This window comes from Eupeodes corollae, chromosome 2 (assembly GCF_945859685.1).
Source record: "Eupeodes corollae chromosome 2, idEupCoro1.1, whole genome shotgun sequence".
NCBI lineage: Eukaryota > Metazoa > Arthropoda > Insecta > Diptera > Syrphidae > Eupeodes > Eupeodes corollae.
The window spans coordinates 154,414,204-154,432,400 of record NC_079148.1 but is presented as its reverse complement, the minus strand read 5'-3'; the positions used below and the strand labels follow the sequence as shown (position 1 = coordinate 154,432,400).

At 33.0% G+C, this 18,197-nt stretch overlaps 1 protein-coding gene across 7 annotated transcripts; it reads right to left on the bottom strand.

The window, feature by feature from the left end:
• Positions 1 to 622: 622 nt before the first annotated feature.
• On the bottom strand, positions 623 to 17,106 carry LOC129948505 (cyclin-T). Of its 7 annotated transcripts, none has more exons than XM_056059527.1 (7): positions 16,702 to 17,106; positions 15,545 to 16,444; positions 15,135 to 15,469; positions 13,970 to 14,106; positions 13,414 to 13,897; positions 10,992 to 13,354; positions 4,204 to 4,820 (listed from the first exon to the last, which is right to left on the bottom strand). In XM_056059527.1, the coding sequence occupies exons 2-7, from the start codon at positions 15,805 to 15,807 to the stop codon at positions 4,488 to 4,490; spliced, it is 3,915 nt and encodes a 1,304-aa protein (XP_055915502.1). In that variant the 5' UTR covers positions 15,808 to 16,444; positions 16,702 to 17,106; the 3' UTR covers positions 4,204 to 4,487. The 7 variants fall into 7 exon arrangements, with proteins under 7 accessions (XP_055915506.1, XP_055915502.1, XP_055915503.1 ...); XM_056059528.1 differs by having other exon boundaries at positions 15,545 to 16,385; XM_056059526.1 differs by having other exon boundaries at positions 15,545 to 15,840.
• Positions 17,107 to 18,197: the final 1,091 nt, after the last annotated feature.

Below are 18,197 nucleotides of genomic sequence, written 5' to 3'. Positions count from 1 at the left end.
AAGACTTCTCCTTGTTGACAACAATAAGCTTCTCAATAATAAAATAAAATAAAAAAGAAACTTTATCTTGTTTTTGTTGTTTGTTTTTTTTTTTTTATGTTTGTTTTATAAAGAAAACTTATAGTTTATTGGCTTCTCATTAATGAAAATTGAATTGAACGATTCTACGAACTAATATTTACAGTATTTCTTATCGTTTTTGTTTTATTCTTGTTTTTTAAATACATTTTTGTTTTTTTTTTAATATGTACCTATATAAATTTATAAGTAAATAAAAAAGAAAGCGTGGCAGAACAATAGTCTTGTTACAATGATGATGCTTACCATATCTGTGTTTTAACCAAACATAATAATAATAATCATAATATGTTAACAATTCAAATAAAAAATATGTATGCTGGTGATTGTGTATTTACTAATAGTAATCTATATATATTGAATTAGTTAATTAAATAGGTTCTTCTTTTTGTTTTTTTTTTTGTATTTATTTTGTTATTCTTAAATATAATGACAAAAAATATGAATACATTTTATTTTATGTATATTTTTTATATATTTTTTTAACATCCGTCACAACAAATATGTGATCAACATTGTTTTTATTTTTTTGTATTTTATTATATTTGTTTTAATATATAACTTCAGGCATAATCACACATTCACATCATATAATAATTATATTGATTTTGTAATTTATTTTAAAATGTATGTTTAATTAAATAAGAAATTTAAAATAATAATAATAATAATCATAATAGTTTGACATAATTAGTGTTTTGTGTTAACTTATTTATATTGCTCTTGATATTTTGTTGAATATATATGTACATATATATGTATTATTTATTAATTTTGTTTTCGCAAAAGAAATTCATTTTTTCATTTTCATTTCATTTTCGTTTTCGGTAGTATTTCATGAGTTTTTGCTTTAATAATTTCAACTGAAAAATATTTTATATATTAGACTTATAAATTGGTTTTAATTGCATTAGAAACTAAAAAAAAATTAAACTAAACAATATCTTAATTAATTTATGTTTTTTTTTGTTTTGTTTTGATTTTTCTTTTTCTTAACAAGTTCTCTCGAAAACGTGAAAACATCTATTTGTAGGTACTTTCTTCTTTTATTTCTCTAAAGACAATAACAATTTGTTGATCTAATCTGTTTTTTTTTTTTTTTTATTTGGATTATTAATATAATGTAATATAAATTTGTTACAATATCTAATTATCTTGTCATAATTTATTTATATATATGTTTTTTTGTTTTATTTTTATATGTTCAGCATGGTTTTTAGTTTTATTTGTTTAATTCTGTTAATTAATTTCAATTGTTTTGTGTTTTTTGTTTCGTTTTTATTTTTAATAAATTAAAATGCTTTATCAGCTGGCGTTTTTTGGATTTTCTTTTGTTTATTTTTATATATGTATGTAGATAAATTATATATTTTAGCATACAATTATTTTAAGGCGTAAATAAATATACATATTTTGTTTTATATATTGTAATGTTTTGAATATAGGGTGATTGTTTTATGCAAAACTTTTTGTTCAATCATAAATAGGAATTACATTTAATGTAACCTTATATATTGGACAATATAGGAGATACGTTATTAATTATGTTTCTATATTATGTCTTAATAACTACATGATCTTAGGATAAGATAGACAAGGAGAAGAAAGAGAGATGATTAATAAGGTATGAGAATATATGATGAAGAGAGATGTGAGCGTGTTGTATATATTATTATATTTTTTACTTTTTTCTATTTATTTTATTCAGTTAAATTTAAATTTGATCAATTATTATTTTTGTTGTTTATAATTTTACTGATATTTATCTATGTTTTTATTTATTAAACGCTGAATTCCCGAAAGTAAATGAAAATGATAATAAAGCAACTGTGCATATTCTTCTTCCTAAATAACCAAATTCAAAGATACCTAACGAAAATATTCTATAGCTTTCTATTCTGACAAACTAGTAGTTATCCTTTTTAAATAGTTTTGAAGAGTGAAATTTAAACTCTCAAACAAGGACGAGCTTGCTCGGAAATGGGGTTATCATATTTTTATTTTGAGTACATGAGTGTACTACAGTTGATACGCTTTGAAAAAGATATTTGATTTGATAAGCAGATTTCTTTGGATTAGTCCGAAGATGTTTTTATTTATTTATGATTGCTAAGGAAGAATAAGTTCTAATGTTTAGTCCATCTTTTTATAAATAATTTGGATGCCAAAGCCAAAGGTATGCACACATGTGAATTTCCAATAAAAAAAAGACGTTTTAATTCGCTTTTGTTTAACGGTTCATATAAGAATTGTACTTAAAAAAAATACAATTTACACCATATTTTTGTTCCATACTAAAGAATTAATAGCTTCACAAAATATCGTCTGATGATTAATCGACGAAAACTATCCACATAGAATGTTTGCATTGCTTGACTGAAACAAAATTTATTGGTATTTAAAAAAAAGTTTAAGGATTGAATGACGATTCATAAAAGATAGAAATTTGTTTGATTACTTCTTTTTATTTGTTTGTTTAATTTATAAAATATTAAGTGAATAAATATAAAATGTGTTGCTCTAAAGTACAACACCCTCTAGACAAGTGATCAGTAACTATTGAGACTTATGACGAAAATTTAGTCAGCTCAAATCCTAGAATCATATTTGTATATACTGTATGCACACAATATTTCATTTTTCATAATTTAGAATTACAACAGTCAGTTCTTGAATAAAGGGTTCCAAAATTGACAGAACTTCTAATACATTTGGTTTTATATTTCACTGATCGAAACTTCCTATCCTACCTGCGGCGGTTGGGTAAAATGAAGCATGAAAATCAAGTGTCACTTTTTCGATGCAAGAAATTAATTATTCAATATCTTATTTTAATTGTTTTTTATCACAAAACAACAAATAAAACATTTTTATAAAATGTTCCTTTCTTAAACTATTGAATCAAATTAATAACTCAAAACGCTTGTTTCGTGTTTCATGCTAAAACCCCATTATTAAGATCTTCAATCTGATAACATCCACAGATCCTTACTGAGGCCATGTTTTAAGGTATATATTAAACAAAAAACAACTTTCCATAACCAAATGCATTCTGTTTACGAAAATCTAAGTTCATAAAGTGTCCTCGTATAGTAAAACATTTATTTTCATAAAACTTACTATTTACTAAGAAGATTTCAAACATAACTCACTCAAAGCATACCTCATTATAAAGATAAGACTTATGTAGAAGCCTATTCGAAACTTAAAAAGACATTTTCGTCTTAAATTATTTTTTTCAAAAAATGAAACAATTTTTAAAAGTTCATTGCTCTAAATATTTTTTAAAACGAAGCATTTCCGTTATAGTGTTGCTGTTAAATTTTCACTATTTTAAAATTACCAAATCTTTGTTGAACAAATAAGAACTAACAGGATCGAATAATTCTGCTTCCTTCAAATTTATCGTTGCTATCGAGTTTTTTTTTTGTCCAATAATAAAGAAATAAATCAACAAAATGAAGAAAACATTGCACTCTTGAACATCTTTTTCATATATATGTACTTATTCTTTTAATAAAGTTTTTTTTTTTAATTGATTTCCTTTTTACAAAAAGAAGAAACAGTAAAATAAAAACTAACATTTTATTTTTCTCTTTAAAAAAAATTATATATACGTATTTTCTTTCTTAAAAGGCAAATAAAGCAGTAAAAATTAATTTTAATTTAGCTTTTATACAGTTTATATTATATTATTATTTTAAATGTATATATTTTTTTGTTTGTTAATGTAATTTTTAAACATGGAATGAAGGAACATTCTTTTTTTTTTCTTTATATATTCATTATTAACAATTTTACTACTTATGAATATTATTTTGTGTTTAAATATAGTGTTTTTCTTTCATCATGTAAATTAAAAAATAAAAACAACAGCTTAAGCGTTGAACAATTAATTAATAAAAGAAAAAATTTAAAAAAAATCTACTTAGATTAGAAACGCACAACTCTTTAGATCCACTGAAGAGGGCATGCGTATTCATCGAATATTGTTACATGTTTTTTTTTTTGTTTTTTTGTTTTTCTTTAATGAAATTTTATGTTTTTATTTGTTTTTGTTTTTGTTTCATTTTGTTTTTATTTTAAAACTGCGCTGCATGAAACTGAAAATTAAATAAGAACAAATTTTGTTTTGTTTATAAGCTATATATGTATTTTGTGTTTACATTATAAGTTAAGTTTATCTATATTTATGTGTATTATATAAATTTTGAAGAACACTTTCAAGATACATAAATGCAAGCTATAATAAAATTGCAATCGATTAAATTAAATTTAAAATAAAAATGCATGCAGTGGAAACCACACATAAAATTTCAGCCTCTGTAGCGGGTTTTTAGAACTTCCATTTTGTTTACCACCAGCAGAAGAGGTGAAGTGAAATCTCTGCTCGGCAGAACTTCTAACAACTACCAATTATTATTATTGTTACTTTTTTGATAGGACGACGACGAAGAGGACTGACGTCGATGTTGGGAGAATTTCTGCTGCATATTCGCGCCACTACTACTATTACTACTACTGTACCTATTGTCGGCAGAAGAATATCGAGAGGTTCCGTGCGAAGATTTTGATTTATGATGCGAGGAGGACGAGGAAGAGGATGATGATGCTGGCGGAAGTTTGTGTGAAGAACCGATGTCATCCTTGTCAGAGTCATCATCATCATCGTCGTCGTCATCGTCGTCATTTGACTCTCCAAACAAATGGCTCATATCACTGCTGTTGAAATGATGGTGGATCTGTAAGATTTGGTGGTGCGTTTTGTTTTGTTTTTTTTTTGCACACAGGTTTTGTTTGAAAGTTTTTGTTTTTGTTTTAGATGAGTTGTTCAATGAAAGGGGGTGTAAACGTTTTTTTAAAACTTTAAAATTGTTTTAGCCATATCCCGAAGCAACTTTGTGGAGTTAAGAATTCAAAAATTAAAAAAAAAAAATAACAACACGACCCCGGGTTTTATTTGCCAATTTGAAATGTAATTACGAGCAAGTGTGGATATGTTCTGTGTACAATAATGTTCAGTAACCTACATATATCAATGAGCTTGGTTTTAGTGTTGTTTTGTTTCTATTTCTAACAAACAGAATTTTATGATAAAAGGTGCTAAATTAAATGTATGGGTATTTACAAAATCAAAAATGAAACAAGAAATGGTTGCCAACGATTGTGTGTCCAGTAACCGCCCTTAGTTTAACTTAATAAAAGTCCCTTTTGGATTACTTTAAGGTTAATATTGAAGTTTTTGTTAATAAAAAGTCAGTTTTGAAAATTAACCTTTTCCATGAAAAAAAAAATAAAAGTTAAGTGCGTTATTGAGTTTGTTACTAAAAAAATTTATGATTTTTTTATTTTAGCCTTAACTCATTTATAATTATGAAATTTCAAATCACCTTAACCGACCCATTAAGTAGAAAGTAACCCCGTCCTTCCTTCATGTGTTTAATTGTCATAAGTAATAAGTTAAAACAAAAACAAAAATAACAACTTATAAATGTTTAATTCTTTTTGTTTTGCATTTTATTTGAAAACCGGTTGTTAATAAAGTGTTGTCTCGGAGCTGAAATGGTTTGGTTTGATCCGTGGTACATCAAATACAGAAGCCCCTACTTTTCGCTGTTTTGTTTTGTCAGAGGCTTAAAATATTAATGCCATTGTAATTCTTTTGTCATATTTAAATTAGGCGTTAAAATGTAGGTCAGCAGAAATAGAAAGTTTTTAATTTTCCAACAAAGTCCTTTTCGTGGGTTTTCAAGTTTAAAAGTGTTCAATACATGCACTTCGGATTTTTTCTTTTATTTGTATGATATTTAAATTTGAATAAAATAACCTTTTTCGTTTTTAAACTTTGATGACAATTTCATGTAAGAGTAATATTTTTTAGTGGAAGTCGAATCAAGTAAAATAAAATATCAATCCGAATTGATTTACCATACGCCGCAATAGTTCAACAAAAATGTTTATAATAATGTTCCTAGGCTGTTAATGTAGTGATATGTTAGGGCCATTTTCTTCACTCTAAGTTTAAATGAACTTGAGGCTTGTTTTCTAAGCTTTTGATTTAATTTTTCTTCACTCGAAGTTTGCTTTCCAACTTAATATTTTCTGCCTTAAAGCTTATCAACTTTATATTATGTGGGAGCTGCAATTTGACCCCTTTAAACGATGTTATGTCAATAATCCGGAGCCGAATCAAACATTTACAGGAATGAGTAATAGCCCGAAATTGGATTCACAGATCCACTTTAACGAAGTTGTTTTTTTTTTAATGGATGCTGACGATTTCTATGAAAGGTATCGATTCAACAAAGATACTACCAAGTTAAAAATTGGTCTTCTAAATATAGAACGTCAATGAGAGGTATGCCAATAACTGCAAGTCTCCAAGTCTTAACGGCTCTAAGAATTGCACCGCTCAATATATACACCGATGTGATATTTTTTTTATATTAAGCACACTCAAGGAGACATGACTACTCTTATTATGCAGAGGCACAGTGTGAGCAGTAGGAAGAGGAGAAAGGGTTTAAAAGGAGATGTCGGTGCACATTAGTTATCAATTCCTGAATATTGCAATGACTAGGAAAGACAGAGTGTGGTAAGGTATTCCACATTCGCGTAGTACGGCTAAAGAACGAATCTCTTTATTTGACAGTACGGCTGAAGTTGGACTCGAGGGTACACTGATGAGCATTCCTAGAAGCGCGAGTATTACGGTTGAACTGTTTAAGGGGAGGAATGCAGCTGGCTATTTCACTAGAGCATAAACCGTTATAATAACAGTAAAAAGGGGTGAGACAAGAAACATTACCACGATGTTCAAGGGAAGTAAATGAACTTATCATGATATTATCACCTATCAATTTAAATGCTCTACGTTCAATACTATCCAAGAGGCTTAAGTAAGTTGCAGGAGCACCAGCCCAGAGATGGGAATTATACTCAAGCCTTGGACGTATATAAGTCTTGTAGATAACAGCCAGATCAGATGGTGTGAAACATTTCTTGCATCTCCTAAGGAAACCTAAACACCTTGCGGCATTTTTGGCGACATCGCGTATGTGATCGTTCCACAAGAGGTGGTTGGTGAAACACATACCGAGCATATCGAGGTGTTCAGTCTCATTGATGCAAGTGCCATCAATGGATAATCGCAATGGGGGTATATCTCGCTTTAACGATACAAGCCAGCATTGGGCTTTCGAAGCATAAAATTCCACGCGGTTCTTTATTCCCCATTGTACAATGCTAATTAGATTAGAATTTAATAAACTTATCATATTTTGTCGTTGCAGGGGCCCTACTATGTAACTCGATTCTACTTTTGATTCTATTCGAAACTCATTTCCGATTCTACTTTCAAATCGTACTACGTATTAAAGTAGAATCGGATGCCAGTTATACCAACTTTTTTTCAAAAAAAAACTATAATAAAACATCAAATTTTTGGACAAGAATAATTACTACAAAAATGGACACTGTTGTAATTTGGTTCAATTTGCAAGGAAATGAAGAACGGTACGAGCAAATTAAACGCAGAAGAATAAGAGATAATTCCAAAATAATGGAGCTGAGTGAGAAAATGTTTGTACATATTATACATACATACATATATACGGTAGAATATTTAATCGCATTCTTAATGAAAAATATGTACTTTTGGTTTAGTTTTGTTAAGAGCTATCGTCTTTCTAAAGACGGATTTATGTTCTTACTTAATACCAAGTCATCCGTCATACTCGCAAAAGACAAAATTCTGTTCCGATTATCATTTAGTTATCAACGAAAGTACAAACGCTATTTTGGTAAAAAATACGAATTCCGGTTGTAATTGGGTGGTAGATGAAACTCATATTCAACATTTTACTTACAGTTTGAAAAAAAAACTTCGCTCGCAAACACATTTGATGTAGAGTGATTATCGATTTTGCCTTGTTTTGAATTCTACTTTCGAGTTACGTAGTTCCTCGTTTATTCGAAAGTTCATAAGAATATAGTTGGCACTACTAGAACTATTCGATTCTCGTTGGTTCGAAAGTAGTCAAATAGATACATAGTACCAATTTTTCGAATTCGAGCAATTTTATTGTAGAATCGAGTTACATAGTAGGGCCCCAGTTCCACATCCGAAGAAGAGGGATGTGAGTCTGAAAACCAATATGAAAAGCTAAGAGTACTATCGTCAGCCAAACAATGTATTGGATTAGAATTTGCAGACAGGAAATCATTAATAAAAATGAGAAAGAGGGTTGGAGATAGAACAGAGCCCTGGGCCCTTATTATGAATTACGAAACGAACGGCAGAAAAAACGAAACTTGAAGAAACGAAAGTCATGGTGAAGAGCGATTATAAGATACGAAAATAGAAAGCAAAAAAAGTTGCCAGGCAAAAACGAAAAATGATAATTTTTTAAAGGAGCAACTAACTTCACTCCTATTAACAAATGTCAAAATATAAATAAAGTCGAGGAAGTTACAAAAATAAATGTAATTTGCATAAATTCTATAAAATGTTTTTTCACTGCGACTATTTCCTTGAAAGCGAAGATGAATCCCAAACTAACGAAGAAGAGGAAATGCGTATAAAAAGAAGAGTTTTAAGAGATTCATCGAACCCAATGAGCCTTTCAAGTTCAACGTTAGTAAAGTGAAATCCTTTCCATCTAGTATTAAAAAAAAACTCCTTAAATATTTGCCAGGTTCAAGCTTCTTTATCGTTTGAACAAGGACGCATTCAAATATGTATTAGAAGAGATCGATCGTCACCTTCCAAGTTTCAAATCTACATACATACCAAATGTATTGAAATTAGCTGGAACACTTCGGTTTCTGGCCGAGGGTGGTTACCAAAGAGGAACCGGACAGGACTTCCTTGTTGGTATGGCACAACCAACTTTGTCGGTCACCCTCTCAAAAATATTGACAGTCATGGAAAATGTTCTTTGCCCAAAGTTTATATCCTTTTTATCGACGGAAGAAGAAAAGACTGCAAGCAAACAACATTTTTATGAAAAATTTGGTTTTCCTGGCATTATCGGTTGTGTAGATGGAACGCACATCAAAATTATAAGACCAGCAGTAAACGACGATCTTTACTTCAATAGGAAAGGTGACCACAGTATCAACGCAATGATCGTAAGTATCTACCACCTATTCCAATTTCGCGCACTTAACAAAACAAAAACAAAAAATAAATGACATTTGACATCTACCCCCAAAACGAAAGCTGAACGAGAGCTGAAGGCACTCGTAAATAAAAATACGAGTATCGTCATTTTTACGATTCTCGTTTTTCTTAATCGCAATTTGACGATTTAGTGCCACTACAATCGTTTTTTCTAATCGCAATTTAACGAATAAGCGTTATTTTGAACGAGTTTCGTTTTTCATAATAACCCCCCTGGGGCACACCAGCATTTATTTTATGGACTTCAGACTTGAATCCATTCACTACTACTTGTATCGAACGATGCGAGAGGTAATAACTAATCCAATGAAGCAGGGATTCATGCAAACCGAGAGCACGCATTCTCGATAAGAGAGCCTGATGCCAAACCCTATCAAATGCTTTTGAAATATCTAGTGAAAAAATCTTACTTTCTCCAAAGCGATGTAAAAATTTGCTTCACTGTTCAGTGAGATGAAAAATGAGATCACAAGTGGACTATTGCTTCGAAAGCCGTACTGACGGACATTAAGAAGCTTTCGATCTCCAAGATATTTCTTGAGCTGATAATTAATCAGCGTTTCCATGACCTTGGAAAGAAGGGACATAATTGCAATCGGCCGATAATTACAGGGTGAGGAAGATTAGCCTTTTTCGGGTATAGGCTGGAAAAATGCAGTTTTCCATCCTCTCGGAACTAGACCTGAGGAGTAGGGTATATGAAAAAGCTTACGCAGTGATTTTGTCAGCGTTGAAGAACTCTTCTTCAGATGAATAGCCGGGATACCATCCGGACCAGTGGATTTGCGTGTGTTTAGATCTCTAAGGACTCTCGCCACAGTACGGGTGCGAAAAAAGATTGGTCCCATAGAATCATCATCATAGTTTGCTACATTGGTAGCTTTACCACGATAAGTAAATATTTTGTTAAAACAAGCGACTTTTATGAAACCAACCAACAGTCAGCAAAACAGTTTTAAGGATTTAAAGGAAATCGGCTCCGCATTTTATTTTGTTTATATATAAGCCCTTTCTGTATTGGTTCAAGTGAAATTTTACTAGAATTGGAGAAGTATACACCTTAGAACTGTTTCTAACTAGAGCTACCAAATGCGTTATGAATAGCAGCTGTGTCTTGTTAAATTAGACTTGGGTTAAACATAAGACTATGGATATACACTTCAAATTTATAACAAAATTATTTAAATCTGCCATACATCTTCCGCAAATATTTTAAAACTTTGTGACTTCTGAGTTGAAAGCTACGCAAGTGAAGAAAAACCATACTCAACTTGATTCCCAACTCAAAGTTAGACATAAACTGTGGAGTTCGAGACAAGTTGACGAAAAAAAGTGAAGAAAACGGCTCTAAAACGGTTATAAATCTCATTTAATGAAATGAATGACAAAATATTAATTTTAAAATTTGACAATACTTGAAACTGGTTTATTAATATTATACAACATAAAGCTTTTACAAATATGTATTTACATGGACGACATAAAATTCTGAAAATTTTGCAAAACAAAGGAAATGATTAGAAAAAAAAGTGTTATTTTTCACAATAAAGTGACACGGAATGTTGTCGTGAATTTAATCAAACCACCAAATGTTATGCTTATACGAAATGATACCATATTTACAGGTCTATATTTGCTTTTGATAAAAAACAGTTACATGCACAAAACTAAGATACTTCTATCATAATAACAAAATAGAACACAGACAAAAATGGAACTAGATGCTCACCTTATTTGATGCCTGCCCCTTTGATGACGAATTCGTCGAATTGCTAGAAGACGAAGTCATTGATGCTGTGGGGTATGCAGGTGCCATGGCATTGCCGCCACCACCTCCATTACTACTGTTGCCGTTCATTTTACTGTGATCATGACTACTGCGTTTCTTTTCCTTTTCTCGGTCACGGTCACGATCTCGGTCCTTCTTTTTACTGCTGCTACTACTACCACCGCTGGTGCTATTACTACCGCTGCTTCCATGATGCTGGTGATAACCACTCATGCCTTGAATTCCAGTTCCCATTGTCTTTTGCTGATCCATGTTGCCCACACTTGAGTAGCTACTGTCGAGTTTATCTTTGGAAATTTTGATTTTAAGTGGTGGAGCTGCAGATCCGGCCGATCCATCATAGTTAACTCCGCCTACTCCTCCTGCCCCTGCACCACCGCCACTCATAGGTGCACTTATATCACCTAAGATCCTATCTTTAGGAATTTTTATTTTGAATCCCAGCGGTGGTGGAACACCACTCACACTCGATTCGTTCGATGAATTTGATAAATTGATCTTGATCTTAACCGGTTCCGAGGATTCAGATGCTTCTGCTCCCCTTTCGCGATCCTTATGGCGATCTTTGTCTTTTTTATGTTTTTTACGTTCCTCTTTGTCTTTGGACTTGTCTTTCTCTTTGTGCTTGTGCTTGTCCTTTTTCTTCTTTTTCTCAAGCTTCACAGAATCAGCACTTTGGTCTTCCATTTTGATAACCTCGGAGATAACTTGCTCTTCCTTGATAGCTGCAGGTGGATTACTCTGGAGGATTTGTTCAGGCAGAGTGGTCATAGTGGGATCGAAAAGTTGCATTGGATCCTGATATTCGGACTTAATGAGTGTGTCAGTCTTGATGAAGCCACTCGTCGAGCACAAACTCTCCTTGAGAAGGCTACTGACCAAGTCGGGATTCGTTTCAATTCCATTCACAGTTCCACCAGGGAACGCTGACGAGGACGTTTTGAGTGATGACGGCGGGGATACAGGATTCATTTCAATTTTACGAATCTTAGAGTCACGAAGCATAAGGTCTTCTTCTTGTTTCATGTCCATACTGCTGGATGGACGTTTAACAACTCCGTAGTTAGTTGCTCCATATGGCGGTGGTATCACAGAGGCTTGTTCTTGCTTCGGCTGTTTGCAATATCCAGGTGGTGGTTGGCGTGACGACATTGTGGTATTCACATCTACCATCGAGGACGAGGAGCGACTCTTGTCCTTTTTAGGTGTACTGCGTTCTGACTTCTTCGGACTGTCCCGGCTAGAAGTCTTATGACCTCCTATCTTACTGCCGCCATTATTTGTCGCACTCTGAGGTACCTTTTCTATGTATTCAGGACTAAAGATCGATGATTGCTTTGACGCAAGCTGTTGCTGTTGTTGTTGTTGTTGATGCTGTTGTTGGTGTTGTTGAGCATTAGGAATGAAGCCCTGCGAAGTGTACTGAGAATACTTGGGTGGCGAGCAGAGCTCCATTTGGTCGCCTTGTTGTTGTAGTTGTGGAGGTTGCTGTTGCTGTTTGCTGTAATTATCCTCCACTTGTTGCCTTGAATACTGCTGCGGGTGCTGCTGCATCGAGGAGGACTGAGTGAGTTGTTGCTGCTGTGTATTATAGGAAGACTCGATTATTGGTTGTTGTTGTTGCTGTTGCTGCTGCTTTTGGTGCTGCTGGTGGATTATTTGTTGTTGCTGTTGCATTTGGACGGATAATTGTTGATCATATTTGCTGTTGCTTATGCTAGTAGTTCTATTCGGGTATGCTGTGGGATGAATTGAAGACGACGGAGGTGCTTGTGTATTATTTGGAGCTTGAGTATTATAAGGCCTAAGCTGCTGCTGCGGTTGGGGCATAATGCTCTGCTGCAGCATGCTGCGAGTCATATCCACTCCGACGTTTTGTGTAGACGTCGGCGGATAAGCTTTTCCAGAAGAAATTTTATTAGGATCTACCAATCTGCTGTTTGGATCCTTGTGTAGCATTCTACTGCTGCTGCTCGACTCAGACTTCGACATCATCTTATGGTTGGGAACTGCAACAGGCGGATTTAGTTGAGGAGGAGCCGGTACACTTGATCGACTTGACGACTTGTGGTAGTTTGGATCGTGTGCTTGAGGCGGTGGTCGTTGGGGTATTTGTGAGATAGCTGCTATAGGCGGACGGTTCTGAGAACTTGACGAACGTGAAGAGCCTGCTGGCGGCTGAACTGGTGGCTGCATTTGTTTAATGCTGCTATGACCAGAAACTGGTGGATATGGTTGGGAGGGATCTCGCTGTCGACCAACTGTAGGATACGGTTGCTTATGTATGACCGGTTTGTGTTCTACTGAAATAATATTTATTATTAATAAATTTGAATCCTAAGCTTATAAAGAATTAACAAACCTCCTATTTCGCTAGGTGGCAAGATTTGCTTGGAATGATGATGCGATGAGGAGGAATGATGTGGTCGATGGTGACTAGAATGCGATTCTGATCGTCTTGCCTGCTGTGACGAAGACGATGGAGGCGGCGGTGGCAGCTGCTGTTGCTGTTGTTGCTGGAGCTGTTCTTGTTGATATTGTTGCACTTGCTGATCCATTGTCATGCCGCCACCATTAGACGATGTGTCAGTTGGAATAGAGGAATGATATAGCTTCAGCATATCACCCATCTTCCAATCTTCACCTTGAGTTTTTTTATCTTTACTCACGGCCCTATTGCTCGCACCCTGTGCCAGAGCTTTAATTGAATTCAATTTTGACTTCAGTCGAGCTGGACTCTTTTCATAAATTGCAATAAACTCATCTGTTAGCTGCTTCAATAGGTCCATGGTTACCGATTTATCGACATAATGAAACCAGTGTTTACCTTCTGTCGATTGAGGTATCTAAATGGGGAACATACAAAATATTTGTGTTTTCTCATTTTCAAAAAGAAATTAACAAACTTGTATATTTACCTCCCATCTTGACCATTTGCAAGCTAAGTAAATGCAAAAACAAGCAACTACCGTTGGCCTATACTGTAAGCACATTGACGTTAAATGTAAACTATTCGACGCAAGGAAGTACGATGTTTGAGCCAAATCTTTGCAGGCTGTAATTATAAAAAAAAAAGTAATTAAAGTAACATGATTAAACCTTTGAGTTAAAGTATTAAAGTTCTTAATTTATAATATTTAACATAAACTAGAATAAATTGTTATGAAATATTGTAAAATAAATGATTAATTCATTGGTAATGGGAACGTTGTTAAAGTGTTAAAGTCGTGCACATTTTCATTCAATCTAATGAAATGTTGGCAATATTTTTTTTTTTAAAGTTTAGGTTAAAAAAGCTAGTTTCAGTGTTCATCTATAAATTGGATATTTTTGGGAATGATTGTGATCCTTATCTAATTTCAATTTAACTAACAAAATTCATACATTAATTCCATAAATCGAGGATTTCTAAGGCTTCATGTAATGTTTGAGAGTCGCGAAAAATTAATTGCCCAAACGATCGAACGATTTTTGTATACATTTTTCTTAGTTTTACTTTGATGTCATGTAAGGGCACTCAGATAATAACGGGTACAACAAAAAAATATCGGTCCGGGATTTCAGGATGACCTTAAAGTCATTAAAACACCTAGCAGAAAATAAAATCTCACGAACCGCCTTTTATTACTCTTGGACATCATTATCGGGACTTTTCTCAAAATTTTCTACCTGAACCCCATCTGTATTCAGGATTCTCAACATGTGTAAAAAATCACCACTCATGAAGTAACAAATAATCTTAACTTTTATTGCCTTGACGTTATTGTTACGTAGGTTAGGTATATGGATGAATAAATTGTGGGCGAGGCAATGAGGGATTAGAGAAAATATTAAATCCTTCGTTATACCTACTAAGAAATTAGTTTTAAGGTACTTAACAACCGTCTGACTAGTTAATTATTTCCAAGAAATAAAAATATGATACAATTTTGAATAAATTAAGAAAAATGTCGGCGACTGGCGACGACGCGACTATTCAAAGCTATTTTATAATAAATTCATGCAATACAATTCTTCAATAACAACAATTATTCTACTATAAAATATACATAAGAAGAAAGAATAATCAAAAAATTAACATACATTTACCTTTAACTAGGTGACATGTTTTCACAACATGCGTATGAGGATGATCGATGGCCACATCGAAGCCCAAAGTCTGCAAAAGAACATTCTCGTTGAAGACCAAGTCTTGAGCTTGCTCATTGTAATTGGCATCCGGTGGTACTGTTGGGGGCTGCGTTTGGCATTTTTGTGAAGCTTTAATCACATGCTCCAATTTGCGAGGTTGTTCTTCGACTTTGGCTGCTAGAAACAAACTCGCCGACGCAATGCCATTACGAGAGAAGTGCGTAAACGAGTGAAATGCATAGAATCTATGCATATAAACAATTGCTGTGTTGATACAAAGTTGTGATCTGTAAGTTGATTAAAAGACATTTGGATATAGAAATCGCGATAATTTGATAGACAGAAACAAAGAATTGTCTTACACTTGTAATCGTTGGCCCATTTCTTGAATAAGATAGGCAGTCATCTGCCGATAGGAGAGTTCCTGGTCGGGACTGATGCCATGTCGTCGGCTAGGCGAATTCGCCAGTTGCTCCGATGTGAAATACCAAATGCTGTCTTTCTCCTTGACCTCGTTGGGTGCGCCGCCGGAATTGCTGATGCTGCTGCTCGAGGACGACGATTGCGGAGGAATTCCACTGCTGATATTGCCACTTCCCGATGATGCATTGCTTATGGCAGCCATTTAGCCCCAGTTATCAACTGTCGCGTTAAAGCACTATTGTTGTGATTATACAATAGCCGCGATTGAGAAAAATCGGAAAATCGGAAAATCGGAAAAACAAAACGAAAATTGAGTTCATTCAGAGAAAGAAAAACAAGAACAAAAACAAATGCGACGAGGTCCAATGTTCACTTTCGTCTAAGTAAAATAATATTTTTATTTTTGTGTGGTATCACGAAAAATTGCAATCAAAACAAATTAAACGATTGATTGGCAGAAAATTATAACGTTTGTTCTTGTCTGGGTTCTTTGGGATAATTGTTGGGATTGATGTCAGTTATTGTCTTATATTTTCTTATAAATTCTTTTTGTTTTTAACTTCAACTTTCAACTGCTGGACAGACCAGACATAAAAACACTAGATAGATAATGGATAGACAAGACACGCGGCGAAGGGTTTTTGTGTTCGTCACTTCTTGTCTTGTTTTGGTTTTTGGTGTTTTATTAATTATTTTTTTATTATTATTATTTTACGAGTGCTCACTTTCCCCTTCGAAGCGATTGCAGCGCCAATTTTTCAACAGGCAATTAGCAGGTCTCTACACCAAAACAAAAATGTGGGATTTTTCACTTTTGCTATCTCCGTCAAATTCTTTTGCTGCACAAGGGTGAGTGAAAGAGACAATAATAGTGTTTTGTGATTATGGATGGGAAATGGGATTTGTTAGATAGAAATAGGGGAAAATTATTGGGATTCGTTGGTTTCCTTTCTTTTCTTTTGGGTTTTTTGATTTTTGGGTTCACAGCAAAAATTGAAAAAAGCAAATATGTCAAGAAACTTAATGCGATCTACTGCATAACAATTTTTTTTTTAAAGATACCTAAATTAAATAGAAAAACAAAAGTTTTGCATACATGTTTTGGAGTAGGTGAAAAAATATCGAAAGATTCTTTCTTTTCGGATTTTCCCTTCTCTGTAGAGCGAGCATTTATACACACGGAATTTCTTTATTTTTCGTCTTTATTCTTGCAATGAATGATGATGATGATGATGGGCAGAGGCAGACGCCATTTATATGAAAAAAATTTCACGTAAGCTGCGAGTTTTTGGTTGGTCGCGGGGATTGGCTCCGAAGTTTTTCACTTATTTTAGCGATTCAGCGGCGGTTTTAATTAATAAATGTATATTAACTTGTTAATATCGCATTAGAGCGTTCGGTTTTTAATTGAATTTAAACAATTAGTGTGAGTTTAATGTGAGAAATTTAATAAAAAATTAGCACTTCACAGAAAATGATGTTGTATCCGCAAGAATGGCCGACCCACAACATGAAGGGAAATTTGTTTACGTCAGATTTGCTATAATTTTTGTTTTTTTCTAGAAAATGGCGTTAGTAGGGAAATTTTGTTTTGCATTATTGTCATTTTATTGCGTGCTTTCTTAAAGGTTTTCGCTCTAAAAATTCTAAATAATGTAACCTAATTTACAATTACTGATAAATTTGGTAGTTTTTTTTACTCAAAAGCTATAATTTTATTTATATTTTGATCTTTTTGTATATGTTTTGTAAGGATTTGCATGGTTATATATTTTGGGAAATTTTTACTTAATGTATAAGGTCATCCACTCACTTTAAAATTTAGGTGGTGTGTATACCAGATTAAATTGATCTAACGACAATAGTTTTTAGATTTTTTTCTTGTTTATTTCTCAATTTTTTTGCAAAAAAAATGGATGTAGTAAGGACTTTTCTTAATAAAAACGTTTGAACCACCAGATGTTTTTTTTTTTTTCGAAATGCTAGCTGCGTTTTACTATCGAAATTGATTTAAATGGGTCATCTTTTAACACATGATATAAGAACAATCTGTGATCTTGTTGTAAGTTTCCATAATGACGATCAGATGGCTATTTTGTGTTTCAAATAATACAGTAGTGTGAATTGTAGTTGAAAGAAAAGAGACAACGCATTTTTGGAAAGTAAACAGACATAAGAAAAAAGTAGGTAAATCTATAAGCGTTTCATGTCTTGTATAGCGATTATGGGCCATATTAAAACGGCTGTTGCATGGTTTTACCCTGGTTTAATAATCTTATATTTGAGGAAAGTGGATTTTCTGTAACAAAGGTGTAATTATCTATACAAAAAGTATTATGGGGTAATTTACATGTATCTGGATCTGTAATTCTAAACAAATGTAGGTTGGGAAAGTTAACTTCCAAGAAAATTAATAAGTGAAAGAATAACTCCATGAAGGTGGACGTGTTCTTCTTTACAAATGCATCATTTTGCCTTCTTTAATCTGCATTTTTGCTCAAATAATGCTATTTTAATATTCTGTATCCTATTTTCCTGCAAATTTTAGAGAGCAGAACAACGTAAACGCACCACTAACGCCAAATGCATAAA

What these genes read in the sequence shown, in the direction of transcription:
- LOC129948505 (XM_056059525.1), bottom strand. Translation starts at nt 15,807, where the DNA reads ATGGCTGCCATAAGCAATGCATCATCGGGAAGTGGCAATATCAGCAGT. An exon ending in TCACCTAGTTAAAGGTAAAT is followed by an intron (nt 14,107 to 15,134) that starts GTATGTTAATTT and finishes TTATAATTACAG; the next exon opens with CCTGCAAAGATTTGGCTCAA. An exon ending in GCAAATGGTCAAGATGGGAG is followed by an intron (nt 13,898 to 13,969) that starts GTAAATATACAA and finishes TTCCCCATTTAG; the next exon opens with ATACCTCAATCGACAGAAGG.